At 45.6% G+C, this 12,072-nt stretch overlaps 1 protein-coding gene across 1 annotated transcript; it reads left to right on the top strand.

Moving 5' to 3' along the window:
• The first annotated feature begins 478 nt into the window (after positions 1-478).
• LOC126567551 (uncharacterized) lies at positions 479-8,613 on the top strand. Its single transcript, XM_050223769.1, has 10 exons — positions 479-725; positions 799-1,660; positions 1,725-2,633; positions 2,705-3,577; positions 3,641-4,280; positions 4,759-5,023; positions 5,090-5,969; positions 6,032-6,940; positions 7,003-7,869; positions 7,947-8,613. The coding sequence occupies exons 1-10, from the start codon at positions 479-481 to the stop codon at positions 8,611-8,613; spliced, it is 7,119 nt and encodes a 2,372-aa protein (XP_050079726.1).
• The last annotated feature ends 3,459 nt before the right edge of the window (positions 8,614-12,072 follow it).

Genomic DNA, 12,072 nt, shown 5'->3' with positions numbered 1-12,072 from the left:
ATAAACTTTGTTTTTCCACGAGTTTTGAGGGGGAGAATGTTTTATTCCAAAATGCGCTCCTATAGACATTCAACTTGAGTAATAAACACCTCTGATTACGGTAAAGAAAATTTGAAAACCCATAAAACTACATTGAATTGACACATTGAATTGACCCACATAGCAGTGTGACGGAACTGAATACGGCCATGCAGCGGTACATGCGCTCAACTGTTGTGAGTTCAGTGATAAAGAGTGATCGGATGCAGGAAGCTTGTTTGAAAAACCTGTTTCGCATTCAGCATTCGCAAAACGTTTGCCCTTCAATGCTGTCTAGAATAGAATTCAAACACCAGTCTGATTGACAACGCTCGCTACAAACGGGGGATCACTTGCAGGTTCAAAACGGTACAGTACAGACGTTCATTAACAGTGAAACTTTGAGTTCTCCCCGATCGGATTAGATTCCTCAGTTGAGGGAAGTTTTTGGTGTAGAGTGATGTACTCAAATCTAGGAATACTGCTACTACTCTTTGGCTTGCTGTGCTTTGTGTCTCAAGCAACTGGCCAAGAGAGTCGTCTAACGTGTGGCAGACGTAGAGTGAAGTCGGTTTATCTCATCCATAATGGCATTGATGCGAAGGCAGGCCATTGGCCGTGGCATGCGGCCATCTTTCATCAAAACATCGGCAGAAGCGATTATGCCTGCGGAGGATCCGTTCTCGATGAGAATACTATTCTGACAGGTGATGAAGGAATTTAAATCGGTTGTTGAAATTGCTTGGGAAAATGAAATTGAACTCTTTCTGTCATTTATAGCTGCTCACTGTGTGCACACAAGTAGGGGAGTTCTTAAAGCGAATCGATTATTGGTCTATGTTGGACGCATTCATCTGGAAGAAGAGGGCGAATTCTCACAAACGCACAGCGTACGGGAGGTTGTAGTCCATCCGGGATTCAGCAGAACCAGCATCATAAACGATATTACCATTTTAAAACTGGCAACAAATATTACGATGACAAAGTACGTGCAGCCCGTTTGTCTGTGGACTATGGAGAGTGATCAGGAGATGATCGTTGGCAGAAATGGTACGATCGTTGGATTCGGTCTGAACGAGGAGGATGTAGTATCGAAACAGCTTAAGCAAGCTCTTATCGGTGTTGTGGATGCGTTGACATGCATCGCGAGTGATCGTTCAGTGTTCGGAACTCATCTGACCTCGGATATGTATTGTGCCAAAGGCCAGGCGGGTGTCAGTGCATGTAATGGGGACAGTGGTGGTGGAATGTTCTTTGAAGTCGGTGGCAAATGGTTCGTGAGAGGCTTGGTATCGTTTACTCCGCTGCGTGGAAATACGAGCATTTGCGATCCGTTGAAGTACACCGCGTACACCGATGTGGCAAAGTATCTTGGCTGGATAACGCAGTACGTGGACAACCGTGTACTGACGTTCGAGACCGACGTGCTGGAGATCGATTACGAGGAGAAGCTGCGACTCTTCAACTTCAACACCTGTGGTGTGAAGACTGCTACGTTTGTTAGCGATAGAGTTAACTGGACACTACCATGGCTTGGGTTCGTTAGAGCATCGAACGAATTCTACTCGAGATGTGCGGTGACGCTGATCAGCGAATGGTATGCCGTAGGTCCAGCGCTGTGCTTCGAAAACGATGGTGTTGAGTAAGTAGTTTAAGTCTCATCTTCAACAAGCGGTTTCAACAACGGTTTCTATTTTCTTCTTAAGGGCTTTTGTGTTAATAGGAAATGGAATCGAACAGACCAAACCCGAATGTTTCGATCGCAACGGAACGACGATATGTACCGCGACAACGCAAAAGTTGCGCATCCAGCGCGTGATCATCCATCCCAAGTTTGGCACAAACAGTTCGGCAGACAATATTGCACTGATTGAGTTTCTCAATCCGGCAGACACCACGCAGCCGAATGTTAAACCTATCTGTTTGCCCGTTACGTCCGAGCTGAGGGCAAACCCCAAAGCGAACCTTCACGTTGCGTCCATTTCCCGCGTAGACCAGTCTTACAAAAACATCCCCGTTAGCTATCTGAGTTCAGACGACTGTATGCGTCAGTATGCTGATCGCGATATAACGCTCAACCTCGAAAACAAACGGCTCTGTGCGGAAATCGCAAACAGAGAGGATGAACAAAGTTGCAGCGCCCTAATCGCCGGTGCACCGCTTCAGGAGAGGAAAATGTTGGGCGCGAAGGAGCAGTACTTTCTGCGCGGGTTCGAATTGCTTGGTTTAGCGTGCCATTCGCAGGCACCACCCGTTTATAATAACTTGGAAACGTATCTGGACTGGATACTGTACAACATGCGGTACAACGAACCGGACGCGGTAGATGCGGATGGTGTGATAGGACCTGCCAATGGTACGCTGAAATCACAGTGGCTAAAGCTACAGCAGGAGGTGGGAAATGAAAAGCTAGGGCTATTTAATATGAGCTCTTGTGGGATGACTACAACAAGAGACGGCCCTTCAGGCCAAATCACCATCTTTCCCTGGGCAGTGTTGGTGTTTGGTGTGGACGGGATAGTTAGCGGCGAACTTAAGGTGCACGGTATGGGAGTTTTGATAAGCGAATGGTACTTCCTGACAAGCGCATATGTTGTGCAACAGAAAGCTTCATGGTAAGTGTTTTTTTTTTGCTCTCTTACTAAGCGGTTCAATCGTACTGAACACATCAGTTTAACTATTCCAGGCGTCATGTAGTATTCGGACTGTACAACGTATTGCTCCAAGCAGAATGTACGGGTGATTCTTGCTTACCGTACCAGGAAGCAGTAATTAGACGCATGCTCGTACATCCGAACTACAGAAAGGATCCTAGAAATAATAACATTGCCCTGGTTGAACTTGAAAATCCGGCCAACTTTACGTACCCGCACATAGGTCCCATATGTATGCCATTCATCAAGGAACTTCAGCGCAGTAAGCCGTTGGAGTTGGTAGTAACGTCGGAAGAGTTTTTTGACCTGCGAAGCAAGCAGCTAGCGGAGCTTCCTCCAGCCGTCTGTCAACGGCAGTTGGCTCAAGAAGGTTTCCTAACCTCCGCTAAGAACTTACCATGGTGTGCCGTGGATTCGGATAATCGTGGTCAATCTCCGCTACTGCTAAATGCCGGTGCTACCCTGCAAGCGTTACTGCAATTCGATGAGGAGCAGCGTTATTTTCTGCGTGGCATCAACTTGCGCAATAGTTTGCCGAACGAGTTTCCGTACCTGCCGGAGCTGTTTACTAATGTCGATCGGTTTCTCGAATGGGTTGTGGATAGTATGAAGTTTAAGGAGCCGGAACCGCTGTGGCCTACCGAAACGAGACGTGCTACGGCAAGACAAGTGCGGCTGAACCCGATACGAAACACTTCCAAGAGGAGATTGTTTGACTTTGAGCACTGTGGAAAGGTGTCAAAATTGAACGAAACGGTGGAAAGCGCCGCAATACCATGGATGGGATATTTATCTTCAGATCAAACCTCTCTAAATGCTAGCAAAGACAATAGGTGTGCAGTTACTTTAATCAGCGAATGGTATGCCGTTGGCTTGGCGGCTTGTTTTAGTGGCAATAGTACGGAGTAAGTAGTGTAGTGTGTGGGGATGTTTGATGTGAGGATTAACTGATTCTTTATCATTTTCAGGTTTTCTGTACTGTTTGGCATTAATAGTGTAAATGGCCTTCAGGACTGTACCGAATGTAAGCATCCAACTCAACGAATAACAGTGGAAAAGATCCTCATCCATCCACGGTACAACAACTCCACCTACAGGAACGATATAGCACTAGTAAAGCTGGCAAACCCTGTGGACACATCGCAACGACACGTGAAACCAATCTGCCTTCCCTTGATGGATGAGGTACGCAGCTACGATACATCGAGCATGGTTGCGGTTTCAGAAAATGAAGCAGGCTCCCTTTATCTCTTAAACACCGTAGACGATCGATACGTAGAATCAAGCGAGTGTCAAAAACGTTGGAACGAAATGGGGCTCGAGTTTGCGATAGAAAACGAGAAAATATGTATCCAGCTGGAACGAGCGCCTAACAATGAGTGTTACGATTTGCTTACTGGCGCTTCGCTGCAGACGATTCAGCAGATCAACGCAGAGGATAGACACTTTTTGCGTGGTATTGTAGAGTTCAAATCTAAAGTTTGCACTGCATACCTCCCGGTTGTGTATACTGATACGGACGTCCATCTGGATTGGATATTAGACAATATGGAAGATGCCAGCTATCCACTGGGATTATCTTACGACTTGAGAGAGAAGCTCATTTTTACTCAGAAATAGGAGGATTTGTAACGGGGTTTATTCAACGCCAACGTTTTGGATTAGTATACTGGAAATCCCTTAAAAAACCAGGTTTACGATCACAGTACTATCATGGCGATTTGGTTCACAACAGTCTTACTTAATAAAGCTTGACCAACTACATTCGTAATCGTCATCTTACAGCGCTTGCTCTTGACCTCTGAAATCCAAAGTAATCTAGAGATCTGTTAACCTGTTTCTGGATTTACCACATCACGCTTTTTTCCGCGCGCAAAACCCGTTTGAACCGGGTGAAGGTTTTTGCAGTATTGCGCACACAAACACTGATATAGCTCCCTTTGCGGCATTTTTTTTATAGTGCATTGATTACCTACCGCCATCTCCAACGATCGCTACAAACCGGGGATCACTTGCATATTTGAAGCGATACAGTACAGACGCGCATCAGCAGTAGAACCTTCGGCTTGATACGATACGACATTAGATACCCCTGTGGGAAGGAGGAATTATGTGCTCTGGAAGACTGCTTCTGTTATTTGGCCTATGGTGCTTGGTGTCTCATACAACCGGTCAACAGAGTCGTCTAACGTGTGGCAGACGTCGAGTGAAATCGGTCTATCTCATCCATAATGGCATCGACGCTAAGGCCGGTCATTGGCCGTGGCATGCGGCCATCTTTCATCGCAAGCAGGGGAAGATGGAATACGCCTGCGGAGGAGTGATCATTGACGAGAGTACTATACTTACAGGTAGGTGTCAAATTGGCTGGCGTTGATGGCGCTAATGGCAATCGGTGTGAATTTCCCTTCTTACAGCTGCTCACTGTATCTACACAACGAGCGGGAAAATCCCTCCGAACCGGATTGCGGTGAGTGTCGGACAGATCGATCTGAAGGAGGAGAACAACGAGTATACGCAGAAGCATAATGTGCAAGAAACGATCGTACATCCGAAGTACGGTTCAGCGAGTATTATCAATGACATTGCTCTTTTGAAGCTGTCAACTTTTATTACGATGACAAAGTACGTGCAGCCCGTTTGTCTGTGGACTATGGAGAGTGATCAGGAGATGATCGTTGGCAGAAATGGTACGATCGTTGGATTCGGTCTGAACGAGGAGGATGTAGTATCGAAACAACTTAAGCAAGCTCTTATCGGTGTTGTGGATGCGTTGACATGCATCGCGAGTGATCGTTCAGTGTTCGGGACGCATCTGACCTCGGACATATACTGTGGCCGGGGACAGACGGGTGTTAGTGCGTGCAATGGGGATAGTGGTGGAGGAATGTTCTTTGAAGTCGGTGGCAAATGGTTCGTGAGAGGCTTGGTGTCGTTTACTCCGCTGCGTGGAAATACAGGACTCTGCGATCCGCTGAAGTACACCGCGTACACCGATGTGGCAAAGCATTTTGAGTGGATTGTACAGTATGTAGATCAACGAGTACTTTCCTTCGAGTCGGATATTTTGGATATAGATTATGAGGAAAAGTTACGGCTGTTTAAGTTTGACACCTGTGGTGCGATGTCCTCAACACTGCTTAGCGATGGAAATAGTTGGACACTACCCTGGCTAGGATTTGTCATCTTTGCCCACGGGTCGGACAGTGCACCGAGTACACCAAGGTGTACGGTAACGTTGATAAGCGATTGGTATGCCATTGGTCCGGCACATTGTTTTGATAACGATGGTATAGAGTAAGTACAATTCTTGATTCTCTACCCTTCCGATGTTGCAACCGTTCTTCCATTTCTTCCAGACGCTGGATTCTACTTGGAGGTGATTCCGAATCATCCTCGGCGGAGTGTACGGATCGCAATGGAACATCTCGGTGCACGTACCCAACACAAACGCTACAAATTGAACGCATCATCACCCATCCCAAGTACGACAGTAACACTCTCGGTGATAATATCGTACTAATCGAGCTGCTAAAAGCTGCCAACACGTCACTCCCGAATGTGAGACCCATCTGCATCGCTGCTACACCTGAACTCCGAACGACTCAGATGACCAACCTATCAGTAGCATCCCTTTCTACGCAAACGAATTCTTATCGAAGCGAAGCTGTTAGCCTTGCGAACACCGACGTTTGCAAGACACAGTACGCTGATTTGGGGTTCACAATTAGCTGGCAAAAGAAGCGATTCTGTGCCCAAATACCGGAAGCTGCTGTTTGCGGATCGCTGAAAAGTGGCGCACCACTTCAAGAGTTGCGATCGTTCGGCGATACTAGCCGATACTTCCTACAAGGATTCGAACTGTTTGGACGAGCATGTGGAATGGACATACCGCCCGTGTACAACAACATTGATGACTATCTGGACTGGATACTGTACAACATGAGATACAGTGTTGTGGATAAAGGTGGACCTATTGCATCTGTATCGGTTGCCACCGACCCAAAGGAAAGTCTGGACAAGGAATGGGACGCACTGCAGCAGCAACCAGGGAAGGAAAAATTGCACCTATTCAATATGACCACGTGCGGTTTGCCGACTTCGCGCAAACAAAACCTGGGCAGGGTTACAATTCTACCATGGGTAGGGTTTTTTCAAGGTGCCGAAAACGTGACCGATGAGGCTTCCTGGACGAAAAGTTTAGCCGTACTGATAAGCGAATGGTATGCGATAGTCCCCAGAAGAAGTGTTACGAGCAATATAACTTGGTGGGTAATAATTGTGTTTCCTCTCACATTTCAATTGTGATATGTATGTTTCATCATTACAGGCGGCTACTGATACTGGGAAAGTACAATCCGGACGATCCAACCAACTGCTACACCAGCACCTGCGAAATAACGCACCAAATGGTGGAAATTAAACGCGTCATCACTCCACCCGCCGATCAACCGAGACAAACGTTGGCATTGGTAGAGCTGCTGGAGCCGGCAAACCTGAACATTCCCTACATAAGCCCCATATGCTTGCCCTTCATGCAGCAACTGTATCGCAACAAACCGTCCGAGGTAACGATATCATCCAACCGACAGTTTACCATCGTAAGCAAGAAGCTCACGATGATCGACTATCTCAACTGTCAGCAGCGGTTGCTGCTGGCCACACACCTTGTTACGTTCGATGGAGATTTTCCTTGCGCGATCGAGGCGGAAAAGTTGCGGCAGGTGTCTTTATCCTCCAGCTTGGGCAGTCCTTTGCAGAGGCCTGTACGGATGGGTGGACGTACGCGTTACTTTCTCTACGGGATGGATATGAACGAGGAGAACATTTTCTCCGACCTGGTGTACGGACCGTACCTGTTCAGTACGCTTCAGCTGGCCGATCTGGATTGGATTGTGGAAAATATGCAGCCTAGGGAGCGCAATGTATCTGCGGCGCCCATCGAAACGAGACGTGCCGATCGGGTTGAAGTTAGTTTACCACCCGTTCCGGACAGCTTCAAGAGGAATTTGTTCAACTTTAATACGTGCGGTTTGAACACACTGCTGAGCGAGTCGTCGAGTAGGTATCCTATCCCGTGGACGGGGAATGTTTTTTCAAACGCACCGTTTTTCAATGTGAGCAGATGTTCGGTGACGCTTGTTAGCGAATGGTATGCTGTAGGTCCTGCGTATTGTTACGGTGATGTGACACAAAAGTAAGAAGGATCAGCTCTAGATCTCTCTCTACATACATAAAGCCATATTAAAAATCCTCTCTTCTACTTGCTTTCAGGCACTACATATTGTTTGGTTTTAGTGGTGATTCTACGAATAGGGAATGCGCAGAGTCCAACACAACTGCTGCACCATGTGAGCTTCCAACGCAACGAATTCTGGTGGAAAAGATCATCCTTCATCCACAGTACGATCGGGCTAGTTACAGTAATGATATAGCGCTGGCAAAATTCGCCACCCCTGTGGACACTTCGCAACCACACGTGAAACCTATCTGTCTTCCCCTGTTGGATGAAGTTCGCAGCTATGATCTATCGAATCTGATGATATCTTCTACCACTGCAAAAGCCTCCGACTATACTGTGACGAGTGCAGAAACGATATACATACCTCAGGACGACTGTCAACGACGCTGGACCGGTTTGGCTGTAAGCTTTACCGTAGACAGCACGAAGAGCTGCTTCATTACCAGACGATCGTTGGAGGAAAATTGTATTGGAGTGTTTGCCGGTGCTGCACTGCATACGCTTCAAGGCGTTCGATCGAGCAAAAGACACTTTTTACGTGGCTTCGCTGCGATCCTGCCAAGAGGCTGTAGTGTTTACTATCCGGCAGTTTACACCAATACTGATCATTATTTGGGCTGGATATTAGAAAACATGGATGAACCACTGTACCCGTCTGACGGTTCAACTGACATGCGTGAGAGGCTTATCTTCAACTAACCTGTTTATTAATTTGTAGGAAAAAAAATTCTTAGTAAATACGAAAAAAGCAGAAGGTTTTACATGTGACAACACTTCTCGTACGCCTCGCACCGACAAGTGCAGCCAGAATTGACGTAATCTTAGCGTGCGCGCCCTTCAGCCATCCGCCCATCCCTTCCACCGTTTTGCAAACTTTCCTCCCTTTCATCCGCACTCCAATGCAATCTGATAGTGCACGGCCACTTGCAGTAGATCGCATTTTAAACTGCAGTCTTATCGTGTTTGAAATGGTCTCGCCAACTACAGCGTTTGCAAAAGTGCCCATTCTGCTGCCACTGTCGCTTCGTTTGCTGCAAACCATGCGATGCAAAGGTTCGAATGTGCATCGCGACTATTACTAACGGGGAAATAGGGAAAAGAAACGGTTGCAAATCCCAAAGCGAATGCGAACTTGGTTGGCTTAGTAGAAAAATATGTTTCCTGGGGTGCGTAGTTTCGAGACCACTGCAAACCATTGCCGATTGTGACGCTGTATGCAAATGATTATGATGCGTACGGCCGATTAATCTTTAATGTTGCTTGTTTATAATTTTCTTATAATTTCTAAACCAAAATTGCCTTCAAAATGCGAAAAAAAAACTATATTTCTAAGTAAGTTTAGAATAAAAATAGTTCGAAAAAAAAAACACCAACCTAACTGCATTTTCATGCATCAATTGCTTTCATCCCGTACCAACTGGTGTCATATTGTCCCATATCTCGAGTCTCAGATCCGATGAACTATCGACGCCACTGCTGCTGATAAGGCGCGAAGACGCTGGGTGGCTATTAATAGAATGAATCAAGCAATCAACGCAGCGCATGAACATCGTAATCACCGTATTTAGCCACAATACAGTGACGGTCTTGTGTTCATCACCATTACATAGATTCTATCAGGAACAAAATATTATTTCTTAATAAACTAAATTTCTTACATTTATTGGAGAATCACAAATGAATTATATTATTTGTCCAATAAAATACAGTGTGGAAAAAGGTGTTTAAAAGTTAGCAAAGCTTCTGAAATGTGCCTGTCGTTGAGCCATTCCTTATGGCCTTTAGCTGATTGGTATGAATTTAGCATCGTCAAAAACCAGTTTGATTCAAACTAGAGATGAGAATAACTACTCGTTTCAAGGAATCAATTTATGGATTTACTCCTTTCCTATTGGGATTCAACTCTTATAACTTAATTATAATGAAACTCACCATGAAAGAGTTGATAGTCACCAGAGAGTGCACAAAAGTTTATAAAATCTCTTTGTGAAGAGTTTTTGCAGTTCATTCATCGGAAAGATTTCAAACCCCTCACTCACTTACGCACCAACGCGGACCAACACTGGTACAAACGAGATCGAATTGTTTTCAATTTCAAGGTTAAACTTTGTGCGCTTCGATCTGAAGTTATTTTTTTCTATCATCTTCTCCGACGGTTAATTCAGTTCTGACAGCCCGAACGAAGCTGCAACTTTCAATGGAATTAAAAGTGTGTGTGTGTGTGTGTGTGTGTGTGTGTGTGTGTGTGTGTGTGTGTGTGTGTGTGTGTGTGTGATCATATTTTGTTACGAAAAATAATGTTGTCCGCAAGTATTCTTACATCGTGCTGTGCTTGTGAATGCAGCCATCATTCGAAGTGTTCCAACAAAAGAATTGGTAAGGTTTGATTAAGAATTGGTTTGGAATCAACTAGTTGCTTTTTTAGGACGAGGACCGCGTGTAAATGCGGTGCAGTTAAGTGATTAAATCAGTGACAGCTACACAACATTTTCCATCCAAAAAGATTACTGTTTAATTGTTTCTACGATCGTTTGCCGCTGCGCCTACGAAGACCGCTGAACTAATGAATATTTATGATAAGATTAGTAAAATTTTACATAATCGTTGAAATGATGGCTACAAATATTTTAAAATGTCATACTACTGCGATAATACACATACGGGTGACCGATCGAATCGCTCCAGTTGTATCAGTTACTGGAATTTGTCTTCACCTCAAGAAGCCTGTGTGTGTGGCCGATCAGGAATACTGTAAAAAAAACTCCCTTTTTCTATCTAGTCAAATATATTTTAGGTCAAGTCTTGCTATATGATACTGTATGAACAAGGGGTGGACATTTTTCTTCTCACCTTAATGACCTCCGGCTATCGAATGGCATACTAGACTTATTATTACCACGTATTAGTTGACGAAGATCAGCGCCGCCTCTATCCCTGGACTGACTGGAGTCCTGGACTGAATTCTTGCTCTACCCACAATTTTTTTTGAGCTCAACGCATGGCTCAAGGCGGACTTATACAAATCTCCCACGGCATATAAAATTGTTTGTTGGGATTTCGAGCTATTTCCCAATATCCTCAAGCAAAGCTTTCACTATTCTCCTGCAGATGACATTAGCATACTTCCTTCACCATGGCAGGTTGTATTTTCCCACCCATTCTACTGAATGAGATTTCTATTACCAAAAAAAAGCAACAAAAAAGAGATACCCACGTGAAAGTGAGTGTAAAATATGGCCGCCTGTGATTTATCTTCACTGCTTCGCTTCAGTGTAATGAGCAAACGAAGCAAAACCGTCCACTACCAACACTGTTGCAGGTAGTGTTGTACATGGAGCTGCTGAGTGCAGACGAAATGAGTGCCTTTTGAGCAGACAAGCCCGTGTATGGGTGTGCGTGAGTACACAACTCGAAAGGACGATGGTTATACGTGAGGGAAAAACAGCAATTAACTAGTTGTTCCCCCGTCTTGGTGTGCGTACCGTGGGCACTCACCTGCATACGCGCACGCTCACGAATGTCCGTGGAAAATTGCTATCGAAGACCATAAAACCAAATAAAAAAAGCATAGCTCCCTCCCATTCTTACCACCCACCCAGACGCGCCTGGAAGTTGCTTCCTTCGCAGTCGGGACAGCGGACAACGAAGGTATGCGTAACCCTCCGAAAAGGGCATATGCGTTGGTGTGTTCGGCCGTTGATAAGCGAGGTGAAAGGTAGGAAAGATGTGGGCAGTGTCGAAGGAGGGTTTTGACGTCGTCGTAGGCCGGAATTTGTATCGCCGTAAAATCGATTTTCACGCAACGCTACGCGAACCGGAGTACTAAAAACTGCCTCCACGGCGAGCCGCTTTGCCTATTTTGTCTCTGCCGACGGCCAGACCGACCGACCCGATTACCAACACGATTAAACCCCGCACCGAGGAGTCTGCTGAGTAGCTGCTGCTGCAGTAAAGTGCAACAAACACGAAGAAATGCACCTCGAGGCAACAACGGTGCGCTTGTAGCGTAGCGTAACGTAGTGGTTAATGGGGGAGAAAAAATAATTACAAACCTGCATGCTTGGGCCTTTTTATTCCATTTCACGTTGTTCGTGATAAGATTGTTCATTCATTTTCCAAATTAATTAGAACGTTGGGAAAGCAATCGACGAAGAAGAC

This window comes from Anopheles maculipalpis, chromosome 2RL (assembly GCF_943734695.1).
Source record: "Anopheles maculipalpis chromosome 2RL, idAnoMacuDA_375_x, whole genome shotgun sequence".
Lineage (NCBI taxonomy): Eukaryota > Metazoa > Arthropoda > Insecta > Diptera > Culicidae > Anopheles > Anopheles maculipalpis.
Note: the sequence above shows the minus strand (reverse complement) of the source record. Positions and strands in the feature narration are given on the sequence as shown.